We start from the raw sequence: 15,156 nt of genomic DNA on the forward strand, positions 1-15,156 counted from the left end.
GCCTTACCATCGGAAACTGGCTCTCTCTCACCCCAAAACTCACGAGCTGGAAACCGCCTGCCTCCAGAGGGAAAACTTCACCAGACTCTGGAAGATGCTTGTGAGTAAGCTACTTGAGATCTGATTAGATATCTAGCTGGCCATAACTCAGATGTGTGATCAAAAGGCTACCTCAGTCAGACTATTTGCTCTTTAGGATTTCTAAGATATTGCTCAATCTTGTACCCTATTTTCACCCTACCCCCGTAATCAATAAAGTCCTCCTTTGTGACCAGTGTGGGAGACTTATTGAGGGGTGGGTCTAAATTATGCCTGAGAGACCCCTTAGGTCTGTGGACTAAGGGAGACTATACGTTTTGCCCCCCGACTTGGGGAAGTGCCCCAAGTGCCTGTACTGGATCGAGTGCCCGTAGGACAGGCCTGTGTTTCCCCAAGGACACAAGGCCGAGAGTGAGTTCATTCTTGGGGTGGTAGCAGCTACGTTACCCCCAGGCTAGCGAGTGTGCTCCGGGAAGGGGGTCGGCCAGACATAAGGTGCCCCTAGGGAGGCATTCAGAGCCTGGAGGGTGTTTGGGAGCCAGGAGGTGGGTGGCTTGGCGCGGGAGCACCCCCTACTGGCCCGCCACAAGGTGCACAGAGTCTTCAGGCTTCTTCATGACCCCCACAGACTCCAGAAGCTGGATCTGGGACAGGACATCTGCAATGAAAGAAACAACGAAATCCTGCTGGCAGCCTGTGAGACTGAGATGCATGGGGCTGTGGGTCCTCAAGCCCAGCACTGCCGCAGCAGGTGGGGACCCTCAGACTGTTTGCAACACAGGTTAGGATCTATTTGCATGTTCTGCTTGATATAAGCAGGGTGCACAATCATCTGTGAAGTGGCTTGTGCTCCCCTGGATCCCATTGGATTGGCCAGAGACCGGCTCTCTTTGTTAGTGGTGCAGATGCTCCCTAGAGATGAGGGCTCCAGCCCCTCCTCCTGCCCCTGCCCCTTTACCCAATTTAAAGGTCTCCAGTCAGAGAGATTCCCACCCCTTGTCCCCCAGAGCTAGGATGAGACCCTAAAACAAGAGGGATTGCGTCTCCCGGTCTGATGTGCGGATCTGAGACTGCAGCTTCTTCTACTGATGCTGCTCACTACAGTCTGTCCCCTACCCCTCCAGCCCTGGCCTGGTTCTGCCAGGAAGTGGCAGAGCTGCTGCTTCTCTTGCTCACCCACCCTGTGCTCCCAGGGGACTGAGGCTGGATTACAGCCAGGGGCTTTCCAGGGAGTTTGGCTCTGGGCTCCTGGAGGCTGTGGGCAGGCCCTGCATGAGCAGCTGGAGCCTTGTGGCTCAAGGATAATGGTGTCCTTGCTCCTCCACTGCCTGAGTCCAGATCCCCTCTGAGCCCTGGCCTTAGCCCTTAGATTATTAAAGCTGCATCATAGCTGTTTATCTGCTCCTTCACATTTGGGAAGTTTCTTAACATGATTGATTTGTTGTGAGCTCTTACACATCTTGTCTCAATCCCATTGGCCTTTTCCTAGGATCTACTTCTATCCCACAGCAGGCTTGGCGTGTGGCTGAGGGTGTGATGGTCCAAGAAATGTATGTACAGCAGATATCTGGTGATAGTTGATACTGGATCAAGTGTGTATTTCAGAGAGTTTTTGGACAAACTCATGGGCCCCAAGATCCTTCATAGTATCTGGGGAGCTATTAAGTGAAGCCAGAGCTAAATAGCACAAAAAGCAAGGATTTGTGAGTAGTGCTGTTTGCTGCAGGTGTTTTGTGGATTCTCTTTGAGCAGAAGTCAGGGAGGGAGACTTGTTGCCAGGAAGGTCCAGGGCAAGTATGAGGCAAGGATTTGGTGGTTGTTGTTGTTGTTGTTGTAGTAGTAAGATGTTGTATTGCAACCAAAAGCACCCTTGGGAGACATGGGGGATGACCTCACAGAAATCACCCGGCGGGGCTCTGGGCGGTGCAGGTGGGGCAAGCAGGGCTCTGGAGTTTGGAGTCTGAACTGGGCTCAGCTCCTGCACTTGGTTCCTGTTGATCAGGGAGTCAGTGCAGGGCAGGAGGCTGGGATGTGCCCAAGGGAGCAGTCCTCAAGCTGCTTCCCCTTTCAGTGCACTCCCTACGCTTCTCTGTGCCACCATCTCTCTCCTGGCACAGTAATAAAGGGGTGGTGTCTGCAGCTGTCAGGTAGCAGCCCTGGGCTACACTCAATGAGCTGGGTTTCAGAAAAGACTCGTGGAGAAAGAGACAGAAAGGGGGTCATTACCCCTTGTGTCAAGCCATGGCTCTGGCTGCAGGACATGCATAGGTGGGGACAAGACCGAGGAGCAGAAGAAGCCCAAATGATTGTGCCCTTATTGTCCTGGGATGGGGGAGACTCTCCAAGAGGCCGGAGGGAGCAAGGCTGGTGCTGCATGGCGGCTGAGGCTGCAGGACGAAGGAGGATCTCCTCTCCTTGTGTGAGATGGAATCTGCATGAGATCTAACTCTGGTACCTCCTCATCCTCTGAGTCTCCCAATGCCTCCACTAGCACTGGAGAGAGTTTCCTTTCCTGTTGCAGACCCTGGGAGCCGTCCATACACAATGTGTTTCTCTGGGAACAAGGGGAGGCCTTGGTCAGGATCAGCTGTTGGGAAAGCCCGGTCCAGCTCCTATCTCCAGCTGTGTCAGGCTGAGGAGACAGGGCCATAGTTTCTGGACCAGGACAGGGGGTGCCAGTGTTGGAGACAAAGTCGGGGCTGAGTCCATGGCATTGTTACTTAGCCTCACCTGTTTGGCTTCCTGGCTGAAGTGGTGATGTGTTGAGCCTGAGATGAGCTCTTATTTGAGAGCATGCCCAGTTAAGATCAGGTGGTGGAAGAGAGTGCCTAGCACATAGGTATGCTGTGTGCAGAGCCCTGACATGCTGGGTGTACTGCCGCCGTAGACTTGATTGACCCTTAGCACGTGATAGCATGCCTTGGTGTGGGTGGTACGTGTGTTGTGTGGCTGGTGGGTTTTATGGTTTGCTGGTTGGTTTTGTTGATTGATACCTGAGAGAGAGAGAGACTGATAGCAGTGTGGTGAATGAATGAGGTGGAAGTGGCTTTCTGGTGTATTGGTGCATTGGTGTGGGTAATTGTTGTGCAGTGTTGTGCCTTGGGCTATGCCATGACCATGGAGTTCCGATGAGGGAAGCACACCCTGGACAGCGAGGCTGCCATAGAGCTAGCATTCACCCCCAATGACCTCAAATCCAGAGGCTCCCTGTAAGAGTGCTTAGGTTGGGTTCTCCACTTTCTCTCTGCAGGGGAGCATAGCACTTAAGTAGCAGACCCCTGCCCTCTGGCGTACGTATCACCCACCCATCACTTGTTCCTTTCTCTTCCCTTCCTCAAAGCAGAACATAAGCTGCCATCGGATCATCCCTTTCAGTGTGATATGTTTCCCGTGTTTTGGAACAGCAGAGATCCAGTGCTGAATAAAGTTTACCGCTCAAATAAAAAAGTTCAAAGTAATCCCAGAGTTGATATTGATTCTGAGGTACTGGAGTTTGTGGTGATTGCATTGTAAAATAGGTATGAGATCAGTTAGGTATAGGTTTTAGGAAAACTAAGAATAGTTGTATTGTATGTGGGCTTCATTCCTGGTTAGTGCTATTATTTAATGTACCTGTTGTGTATTTGTTTTTGTATTATTAATAAACCATTCAATATGTTTCAATTACACAGGAGTGTGTGAACAGCCTGATTGCTCATTGTGCAAGCATTTGCTGGATTGATACGGTGATGATAGATATGCCTGGTCAATTTGTTAGCTAACAGTCACCTCACCTGGAACCAGACTATTCGGTCAGCTGTTAATTGGAGAGTGCTAATCAAGTCCAGGACCAACATCAGGACTACAGAGCTGTGTCCCTAGTCCTGTGACAGCACAGCAGTCTGCTGACCATTGCTTGAGTCCTGGGTACCAGCCTAGGGAGTCTTTGCCTTGTATTCCTGCAAGAAGGACAGGCAGAGCAGGGGGCATGAGGAAGCAGGACTTCTGGGTCCTTTCTGAATTTCAGATTCTGACTCACTGATCATTTCTGAGCCTTCCCCATTTTTAATCCCTGGCTGGTTCAAGTGATCTAAAAGGCCTGATGTGTCCGACCTAGCAGGCAGTGGGGCTCGGGGCTGGGAGCTGCTCTCTCTGCTGCTCACATGGGCAGGCAGGTCCTGAAGGGCTGGTTTTTGTGCAGGCTCTCATGCATTTTCATACGCTGTGTCTCTGGCACAATAATAACGGGCTGTGTCTACAGGTTGGAGCCCAGTCAGGCGCAGGTGCGCTTGGCTGCTGGACGTGTCTCTGCTGATGGCGAGGTGACTTTGGAGAGCGCTGTTATAGTAGGTGCTACCACCACTCCAGATAGCTCCGGCCCACTCCAGACCTTTCCCTGCTGCCTGCCGAACCCACTGCACACCATAGCTAGTGAGAGAGAATCCAGAGACCGTGCAGGTCAGGCTGAGGGTCTCTCTGGGCTTCACCACCCCTGGGCTGGACTCCTTCAGCGTGACCTGGGCCAGGATACCTAATGGAGAAAAATGCAGCATGAGCAAATGCACAATCTTCTACCAGTCCCACTCTCATCTTGCCACTGCATCCCCCAACCCACAAGACAGGAGACACTTACCCAGTGGAGCTGCCAGAAGGATGAGCAGAGCCAGTGCTGGTGTCATGGTCATTGTGGCTGATGCCCCGTGTCCCCAGCAGACAGGAGGCGGCAACTCTGGGGGACACTGAGGTGCACAGAGCCCGGGCTGGTGTTTAAGGAGGAACCTTGCATGTGTTAAGCAGGAAATTGGGCAACAACATTTGCATGTGCTTTTTCTATAAGGACCTTTTACAGATCTCACACAAGGTAGATTTGGCTGTTGACTCCCGGGGTTTTGACAGCCAAGGGGAAACCTGGAAATGGGGAGTTGGGTTTTGTTACTGTACCAGACAAATGGTACAGTAAAGCAGGAGCCTGGGGGAACAAATAAAGACCCAGAGGATTTCCAGATTGTGTCTCTGGCTGGATTTTATCAAGGCAAAACCTCCCATGGTCTGCGACTTCCCCTCTCTCCCAGGGAAATATCCTGGAGCTCTGCCAGGGAAAAAATCTCCCAGGGAAAAATCCAATGTCTCTGAAGGATATGTCCATGCTACTTCAATGTGCAGTCAGTGGACTGAGCCCCAGCAGCTTGGGGTTGCATTACATTATTCAGAGAACCCTGTCCTTGGGTAGAAGTGACAACTTGTTCCATAGCAGCTGAGGGAGTGATACCACCAGAATACAAAAATCTAATGAAATTGGATGCTTTTTATTTCAGGTGGAAGGAATCCCAGGGTGTGAGGTTTAAATGCTGTGAATTTGTTTCATGTCTGGGAAACTGGCTATCATTTCATAGATTTCATAGACATTAGGGGTGGAAGGGACCTTGGAAGACCATTGAGTCCAGCCCCCTGCCCAAAGGGCAGGAAGTCAGCTGGGGTCATAGGATCCCAGCAAGATAAGCATCCAAATTACTCTTGAAGGTGTTCAATGTAGGTGCTTGAACCACCTCCGACGGCAGGCTGTTCCAAACTTTGGGGGCTTGGACAGTAAAGAAATTCTTCCTTATGTCCAGCCTGAAATGGTCTTGTAGTAGTTTATGACTGTTTGACCTCGTCATCCCCTGGGGCGCTTTGGTGAACAAATGTTCCCCCAGATGCTGGTGGTCACACCTGATAAACTTATAAGTGACCATCAGATCACCCCTTAGCCTGTGCTTTTCCTGGCTAAAGGACCCCATGGCTCTCAGCCTGTCATTGTAAGGTCTGTTTTCCTGACCTCTGATCATGCGCGTGGCTCTCCTCTGGACTCTGTCAAGCTTCTCCACATCCTTTTTGACTTGTGGAGCCCAAAACTGGACGCAGTACTCCAGCTGCGGCCTCACCAAGGCCAAATACAAAGGGAGAACAACATCCCGGGATTTGCTTGAGAAGCATCTATGGATGAAAGCCAGCATTTTGGTCGCTTTAGTAGCCGCAGCATCACATTGCAGGCTCATGTTCATCTTGTGGGCAGTGATGACCCCCAAATACCTTTCTTCCGTAGTGCTAGCCAGCATAGCACTGCCGGGCCTATAAGGATGCTGCAGGTTTTCATTTCCAAGGTGGACAACCTTGCATTTTTCAGTGTTAATCAAATCAGGTTCTCGTCCACTCATTTGCTGAGCCTGTCCAGGTCAGCCTTGATCACCCGCCTGTCTTCTGGCGTGGATGCTTTGCTCCGGAGTTTGGTGTCATCAGTGAACTTGGCCAGTCTGCTTCTGACCCCAATGTCCACATCATTAATGAAGATGTTGTACAATATGGATCCAAAGACAGAGCCTTGGGGGACCCCACTGGTCACAGGGCACTAGGACAACTGACTTCCATCAATTACCACCTTCAGTCCGACCATGGAGCCAATTTTCCAGCCAGCGGATTGTGGTGGACTGAACACCACAATTGGCCATTTTCGCCAAGAGGTGATCATGGGATATCACATTGAAGGCTTTTTTGAAGTCAAGATATATGACATCAATCTCTTCTTCCTTGTCCAGGTGATAGGTCACCTGATCGTAGAAGAAAATGAGACTGATCAAGCAAGACCAACCCACAACAAACCCGTGCTGGCTATCCCTTAGGATGTTGGTATTGGCCAGTCCATTAAGTATGACCTCTTTAAAAAACTTTTCTAAGATCTTCCCCAGGATAGAAGTCAGGCTAATGGGCCTGTAGTTAGCTGGATCCACTTTCCTCCCTTTCTTGAAGATTGGCACCACATTGGCCTTCTTCCAGTCTTCGGGCACTTCACCAGAGCCCCGGGAGTTCTCGAAGATCCATGCCAGGGGCTGGGTATGATGCTCGCCAGCTCCTTGATACCCTGGGGTGCAGATTGTCAGGGCCAGCTGACTTGAAGGTATCCAGCTTCTCAAGGTGTTCCTTCACAAGGTCAGCATTAATGGAGGGCATTTGAACAGGGCATATGAGGGAAATGGGGAAAAAACTGGGCATAAAAATCCTCCCTTTCCTAAGTTGGCAGTTGATCCTTCATGGTTGCTTTGTGCTTATCTCTGTCCATGCACCTGTGCTGGGTGTCTCTGCCCTCTGGTGCCTGTGTGCAGGGGATGATGCATGCATGGATCTGGTGTGTCTATCTGCATCACACCCTGTGGATGTGCACTTATCTGGTCTCTGGGATAGGTGAAGGGCCAGGCCCATCAAGGATACATCCTGCCATACACAGATCCCAAGCTGGAGGAGGGCACAAAACCCTGGGTGCCTATGTCTTTTGCCTCCTGCGGAAAACCTGAGTGGCCCAGGGTGGTTAACCCCTTGAAGCCTAGTCCTACACAGCTGCCTTAAGCCCCATCCCCTGGGTGTTTTGAGGCCTACTGGAGTAGTTCAGCCTTCCCCAGGACTTTCCTCCTCTACCTGCAGGGTATGGGTCGTGGCACAACTGCCCTTGAGCGCTGCATGATGGGGAGAGCCCAGGGCTGGGGATCCCATTCTGCCCTGTGTGTGTGCTGGCCGCAGGAGGCTGGGGCTGGGCCCAGTCCTATTAGCATCCTCTTCTTCTGCTGGGGTCTCCTGCAGCTCTTCCCATAAGTCTCTGGGTTTGTCTCTTCAGGTATGATCAGGACTGGCCCTGCTGCCGGTGGCATGGAGATATGGCCCATGGGCTTGGTCATATCAGAGCAGGAAGCAGTGAATTATCAAGGAGGGGGGTCATGTGGTACCACCAAGTAGCCATGTCCCCCCCTGGCCCCAGGACCTGCTTAGGGCAGACTGGACAAGACCCCTGAGGAGTTCTTTCTGTTAGAAGCCAGGGTTGCACAAGGATGGAAGCCCCCCCGGCGCCCCGCCTCAGTGCCCAGGCCTGCAATGGGCCCGAAGGGTCTGGGAGGGCCTGGCTTTGCCTGTCTCAGTGTCCCCAGCTGAACCCTGTTTCCTGTGTGAGCATGGGCTGCATAGCAGGATAGACTCCTCTGTCTGGATCCAGGTGACAACCCTGGCTCTTCTGAGTGCTCTGTTTCCCCCCTTGCTTTCTTCTCTGGCTTGCTTCTGACTCCTGGATCCATCCCCCTGCAGCACCAAGCCCTGACTGCCCACACCCCGGCTGGTTCTCTGATGCTCCAGGTGGGGATAGGGCTGCTCTCTGCCCTGCTCCCTGTGAAGGGAGGGGGCATGCAGCTGAGGCACAGGGCTCTGCCCCAGGCAGGGGGTGCAGCTCTGCACAGGCTGTATGCTCCAGTATTTGCTGAGTGTCTGAGGCTGAGGAGGCTGAGGGAACTGGGTGCCTGGTGCCCAGGCCTGCACGGTGGGATTTTAGGACAGAGTCACTGACACTCCCTGGAGCACCCCCTGCAAGCACGGCTGGTTTCTTGTTTAGTGTCCTGTCCTTCCTGTTTCCACTTGGCCCCAGCTGTTGGGATCTGGGAGTGTCCTGGTCTGACTACAAACACCCACCAGCCAAAGGCTATAGCTGAGCACTGCCCATTCCTGGTCTGCAGCTTGTGGCTTTTTCCCAGGGTGTGAGTGCTTGAGAAGTCAAATCCAGCCTGCCTAGGGACAGTGCAAGCAGGCCTGGCCCTGGCTGTGTGAGGCACTGGGGCAGTCCCCCAGAGCCTGGTGTCTCCTGGCTGGCTGCACCTGAGCCGACTGCTGCAAGGAGCTGAGTGGGTGCTCTGGCCAGGTCCCTGCTGCCCAGCTGGGCAGGGAGCAGGTGCTCTGTGTTTCCCCCTGTGCGTTATTTTTGGTGCCCATGGCAGGGGCTGGAGCCCAGAGGCAGGAATGTGCCTGGGGCTGGGTGTCCAGCTCCGCTGCAGCTGTTTGTTCAGGCAGTGGCTGCTTCTCGCTGCTGGCCATGAGCTGGCAGGAGGTTTGCTCAGAAGTTTTTGTATTGGGCGCATCTGGTTTCTGATCACTGTGGGCTTCACACAGTGATACCAGGCCCTGTCCTCAGCTCTCAACTTGTTCTTCTGCAGGTACAAGGTGTTGCTGGAGCCATCTCTGGAGATCTTCAATCGCCCCTTCACCGCAGCACTGTTGTATGTGGAGAAATTACTGGTAGCGGCATTTATACTTGTGACCCATTCCAGCCCTTTCCCAGGAGCCTGGCAAGCCCTGATCATAAAGAAATTGATGAAGGTGGACCCAGGGACTTTGCAGGAGAGGAGAGGCGCAGAGACACTGCAGGCTTCCTCACGTCCCCTCCTGACTCGACCAACTGCACGTGGGACTGGGCACCTGGGGAGAAAAGAGCATGATTCAGGATCCTCTGCCTGCCAGCCTGTGCAAAAGCCTACAGAGCCAAGGGGCCACTCAATGTCGATGAGAGCTCAACCGAGCAGAGAGCAGGGCCTGTAGCACATCAGCCCATGCAGGGCCCTGCCCCCACTCTGATCCCATGGGCCCTGGATCTGGAGAAGCGGTGGGGGGGGGGGGGGCAGGCAGGGTAGCAAGTGGCTGGATGCAGCGCTACTGCTCTGTGCAGCTCGGCACCACTGCTGCTTTGCCCAGCTCCGTGGGGTCCCCCAAAGCACAGGGCCCGGGGCGATTGCCCCCCATCCCTCAGGATGGACCTGCTGCTGATTTCCATTGGCCTTTGTATCTGGTGAGTATTGCATGTTGCTTCCTGGGTCTGCATACAGAACTGTAGGAGGTTTCATAGGTTTCCTATATTTCATAGACATTAGGGCTGGAAGGGACCTCAGAAAATCGTCGGGTCCAGCCCCCTGACCCTGGGGTAGGAAGTCAGCAATGATCAAAGTATCCCAACTAGATAAACATCCAAACATTTCCTAAAAGAATCCAGGGTAGGTGGTTGTCTGTGGGTGAAGTCTGTTTGAAGCTCTGGGGGCTCAGATGGTACAGACGTTTTTTCTTATGTCTAGCCTAAAACGGTGTTCAAGGAGTTTGTGACGGTTAGACCTTGTCTTCCCTTGGGGTGCCCTGGTGAACAGATGGTCTCCCGGTTCCTGATGCAAAGCCCCTTATGTATTTACTAGCAAGTTGCCTGTCAAGAATGGCGGGGGGGCAGGGGGGACAGGCAGAGAGAGAGGCCTGCATCTAGCCCCCTACCCCCTCCTCCCTGCCTCAGGCCAGTGTCAGGGGCGCTCCCCGCCTCCCTCCTGTCACTTCTGGCTGGGGCAGAGGCTGTTCTCCCCCCCCCCCCACCTGCCAATTTGGGTGGGGGTCAGGGCCTCACCCCGCCTCCACTTCAGTGTGGGGCTAGAGCTGGGACCGGGGCCGGGCCTGCACTTGTGGCAGTGGTTGCAGCAGTGGTCACAGCTGCAGTGGTGTTTGCAACAGGACACAGCCACCGGTCACCCCCCTCCCCTTCCTGCTCTCCTCCCCTCCTCTTCCACACTGCCTCCCTCTCCCTGCCACCTGTTGTTGGAGGTGGGGGGTGCTCCAGCCCCTGGAGAGCTGATAGAGTAGATAAGGTGCTAAACTGGGCCCCAAGGAGCCAGAGCGCAGTCTATAGCTGTGCCCCAGCCTGCCAGTCTGACCTCAGGCTGGTCATAGGTTTCCTAGATTTCTAGGCTCGGAAGGGACCTGGTCGAGCATCCGGTCCAACCCCCTGCTCCAGGCAAGAAAGAGCACTGGGGTTAAGTAACTCCAGCCAGATGCCTGTCTTGTCTCCTCCTGAACACCTCCAAGGCAGGGGAAAGCACCACCTCCCTTGGAAGCCCATCCCATATTTTGGCAACCCGTACCATAAAGAATTTCTTCCTAATGTCCAATCTAAATCTATTCATCTTTGGTTTGTGGCCATTATTTCTGGTAACCCCAAGGGGTGCCCTGGTAAACAGAGTGTCTTTATTCCTTGCTGAGCCCCCTTGATGAGTTTGTAGGCAGCCAGAAGGTTGCCTCGCATCCTTAGCTTCCCTCCCTGCCCTCCAGTGTGTTTACTATATCCCATCGTTTAGTGTCAATAGCAAATTTGGAGAAGGTGCTTTCAATAGCTTCGTCCAAATTACTGATGAAGAAATTAAACAGTACTGCTCCCCCTTGGGGGACCACTGCTCACATCCCTCCATGGAGAAACTGAGCCATCCACCACCACTCTCTAGGTGTGTCTTATAAGCCAGCTTTTTCACCCACCTTATGGTGAAAAAATCCACATTACAGCTACTCAGTTTGCTCGTGAGAATTGGGTGCCACCCTGTGTCAAAAGCCTTTTTGAAATCCAGGTAAGTAATGTCTACTTCCACTCCTGCATCTAAGCGCTTTGTGACCTGGTCATAAAAAGAGACCGGGTTAGTCAGGCAGGATCTGCCTGCTATAAACCCATGCTGGTTGCCCCTTAACATTGTGTTACCCACTGGCCCCCTGCAAATGTGATCCTTTATGATTTTTTCTAAGGTCTTGTCAAAAATAGATGTGAGGCTAACTGGCCTATAATTCCCCAGGTCCTCCTTCCTCCCCTTCTTGAAAATAGGAAACACGTGGGCCTTTCCTGGTCCTCTGGGACCTGTCCCAAGTGCCACAAGGGCTGAAATAATTGTGCCAGTGGTTTAGCTATGTCATCGGCCAATTCCTTTAGTACCCTTGGGTGTTTGGCTTAGCCCTGATCTGGCTTTCTGGGGGGAGGGGACATGGGAATTTGAGAGTGGGGGAGGATGGCAGCATTAATGGCCACTGCTCTTCTGTTGTCAAAATCCCCAAGCTGTGGGGACCTGCAGAGGTCAGGTGCCATGGCTCCACAGGCTGCATTTGGCCCACAGGTCAGAAGTTGAGCTCCCCTGGTTTAGAGGAATTCTCCAAGACCCATCATGCACCCCTGTCTCAAATGTTTCTCATCACACTTTGCTGTTAGCCTAGAATTGCAGATCCGGCCATCTCAAAGCAGCCGTTCAAGCGGGACATATCTGAAGAAGGAGGATGAGGATCCCTGAAGATGCCAGTTGAGACAGGTTTAACTTCCACTGAAAATAACAGCGGCTCTCCCGGGATTCCCTCTCAGACTTGGGAACCTTTCCCCAGGTACTCCCTGTGGGGGACAGTGACATTTCTCTCCACAGGAATAGAGCGGGTGGTAACAGTGATGAAGTATTTATAGAAATACATATTTGAGTAGGAAGCATGTCCTGTTCATTAATGTCCTGTAGAGCCATATATTTTATGTACCATCAAACTCCACAGAGCTTAGCCATCCTCCACACACTCCTTCCTTGTCAAACCACCTTCTCAAAGGCTTTGGATTATGAACCTGCTTCCATGAAAGCACACTGGGACATGGGAACACGGCTCTGTGATGTAGCTACTTAGGAAATTAGGAACCTAAATCCTATTGGTTCAACATGGGACACTTTTGACAGAAGCATTCATTGCCTCTTCCATGGGGTAAGTGCACTTCAGGGTGACCAAGGACCCTCGTATCTCTAGGAGACATGGAGGCTTTTTGAATGGCTCCATCTGGGGTTTGTCTCACTGGGTCCCTGGCACAGTAATATATGGCTGTATCATCCATCTTCAGGCTGCTCAGCTGCAGGTAGGCTGTGCTGATGGAGGTGCCCATGGTCATGGTGAACTAGTCCTTGCTGAAATACCTTGCAGAGCTGCTACCAGGACAAGGAGGGGAAGCCAAAGTCTCTATTCCCTAGTGATGGGGAAAGCCCTCCGGTGTTGGCTGGGCACTGCCCAAACCTGAGGGGCTGTGGATTGTCTGTGCAGGGGCCCCTTGGTCAGATACACAAGATATACTCCAGGCAGAGCTAAATGGGGAAGATGCAGGTCAGACAGCAGCAGCTTAGGAAGGGTTAATGAGGGATGTAATCATCTCCCCCAGCCTGTATCAGCCTTGCCTGAGTGAGCTGCCCTAAGAGACCTGGGGGCTGGAGCAGGAGGCTCTTTCCTGCTCTGGGCAGGCTGTAGGGGAAGGTCCCAACAGGGAGGGGAGAAGCGGGAAGTTGGAGAGGACCATGGGATGAGAGCCACAGGGAAGACTGGGCCTGGGCTTGACTCTGTCCTCAGCAGAAGTAGTTCTGGGCCTGGAGGTTCAGACTGAAAGGCAGGGAGCCCGAGGCTGGGGAGAGGCCCAGTGCTGGCCTCACAACTTTTTGATGTGGCTTGATACCGTCTTTCACAGGGGTGGGTGGGGAAGCAGGGATGCCTCCAGGACCCATGTAGGAGGAGTGGTGATGCCAGGCTGCAGGCTCATGCCTGGGTAAAGAGCAGTGGTGGACTGGAGCCCATAGCTAGTCGGACGTTGTGAGGCGGGGGGGGCGAGGGGAGAGGGAGGGTCTCGCTACCCTTCACTACCCCTAGGCTGCATGTGAGGGGACAAAATCCAGAGGGGACCAGTGCAGGGACAGCCAAGGAGAGACTTGGCACTAGCACCCCTGGGCTGGGGCTGGCCCAGCTGGTTCCCAGGTGGGTGTTGGGGCTCCAGGCTGGGAGTGCTTGGAGCAAGGGGGTGTCCCCATCCCAGCATGGGCACAGCTCACTGGGTTCCCCCTCCCGACACTGCAGGAGAAGGGTGCTGGCTCAGAACAGGCATGGGAGATGGGGACCTTGGCCCTGGTGTGAGGACCAGAGATACCCCAAGCCTGGGTCTGGGTGAAAGTCTCCCCGTGGGGCTGAGCTGCCAGGTAGCCCCTGCCTGGGTTGCTCTTGTCATTGTATTTTGTGTGTGTCTGTTGTTCTCTGTGTCCCAGAAGAGCTCTTGTCACTGCTGCCTCATAAGAACCCGCTTCCTGTTTTTGTGCAGCCCCTGCTCTGCTCTGTGTCACTGTGTTTCTGGCACAGTAATAGGTGGCCGTGTCTGCAGCCATCAGCGATTGGACTTGGAGGGAGAACTGGTTCTTGGAGGTGTCCCTGGAGATGGTGACCTGGCTCTTCAGAGATGGGCTGTAGTTGATGCCCCCACTGTAGCTAATCTCCCCCATCCACTCTAGGCCTTTCCCAGGAGGCTGCCGGAGCCAGTGCCACCATGTGTTGTTTGTAGTGATGGACTCTCCAGAGACAGCACAGGTCAGGGTGAGGGTCTCTCCAGGCTTCACCACCCCTGGGCCAGACAGCACCAGCTGTATGGCAGAGACAGCACCTGGGTAGAGCAAACAGAGCATGTAGAAATTTAGGCTCCTAAGGACTCCTTGAATGAGCCCCTGTTCCCCTCCTCTACCCACTAGAGGCTCACAGCCTGGGGCAGAGAGCAGGGAAAGGAGAAGCAACAGAGATTTCATTCTTGCTGCCACTGATTGAAGGTTACTTCCCAGCAGGTAGGAGGCAGTGGTGTGAGGGTAGGTGGAGGGCAGGGACTGCGGCTCTGAGACCCAGGGACTGTATTTATCCAGGAGCCCCCAGACAGGGATTTGCATGGGGGTTCCCCGGGGGAATAAGAGCTGAGAGCATTTGACTCCTGCCTGCATTGCAGGTCTGGGTGTAGGAGACGTGTCCCGCTGAGGCAGGGAGGGAGCTTGGAGGAGTGGGGCTGTGGGTTGCTGAGGCTGCAGGTCAACACTGCTGGCACTTGGAGTGTCTCCCTTGCAGACAGGTCTGTCCTGGGAGAGCGCATGGAGTTGATCAGGATGGATGAGATTTGTGGGGCTGCTGAAGGGAATCAGAAATCTCAGATCCAGCATAAACTGAGAAAACTGTGCAGCAAAGTCCCTTACAAGTCTTTGAGCTTCTTCAGACAAACCAATTGTGGGATGTAAATTGTTAGCAGTACAAAGTATGTGGGGAAGGAAATTTGTCCCCTTCTCTGTCAGTGCTGGTCAGGTTTCCAGCAGAACCCGAGGGAGTTAGGATCTCTGATGCCAGAGACTCTGGGCCACCAATATTGAACCCCCTTGCCCCTTTCCAGGTGGCAGGAGGTGACACAGATGGAACAGCTCCTCCCCAACCTGCCTGTGCTCACAGCAGATGCAGGCTATACCCCAGGTCGGCACATGGGGCCTGTCGCAGAGCTCTCAGGTGCCCTGCGACTGAGAGCAGAGCTGGCTCAGGAGAGACCCCTAGTGGCGGGAAGGGGGAGCGCAGCTGCCAGTCACCAGGACTGCGCAGGTGCTGGTTGCCCTAGCAACCAGGGAATCTCTCTCTCTCTCTCTCTCATAGGGAGAGATTCGTATTTTGACTGGAACGGTCCTAGCTTTTATGTTGTAGCACGAGGGGCTT

At 53.5% G+C, this 15,156-nt stretch overlaps 1 long non-coding RNA gene and 1 gene segment (V, D, J or C); one reads left to right on the top strand and one right to left on the bottom strand.

Annotated features, from left to right (window-relative positions):
• Positions 1 to 4,223: 4,223 nt before the first annotated feature.
• Positions 4,224 to 4,703, bottom strand: LOC149851767 (Ig heavy chain V region PJ14-like). The segment is given in 2 exon segments: positions 4,224 to 4,549; positions 4,652 to 4,703. Coding segments are annotated over 2 exon segments (378 nt in total).
• A 4,332-nt stretch (positions 4,704 to 9,035) lies between these two features.
• LOC149851768 (uncharacterized) lies at positions 9,036 to 12,106 on the top strand. Its single transcript, XR_016439552.1, has 3 exons — positions 9,036 to 9,646; positions 11,167 to 11,228; positions 11,855 to 12,106. It is a non-coding gene; the product is annotated as an uncharacterized LOC149851768 (long non-coding RNA).
• The last annotated feature ends 3,050 nt before the right edge of the window (positions 12,107 to 15,156 follow it).

The sequence above is a fragment of the Crocodylus siamensis genome, unplaced genomic scaffold (genome assembly GCF_052110815.1).
Source record: "Crocodylus siamensis isolate JL-2025a unplaced genomic scaffold, ASM5211081v1 HiC_scaffold_241, whole genome shotgun sequence".
Taxonomy (NCBI): domain Eukaryota; kingdom Metazoa; phylum Chordata; order Crocodylia; family Crocodylidae; genus Crocodylus; species Crocodylus siamensis.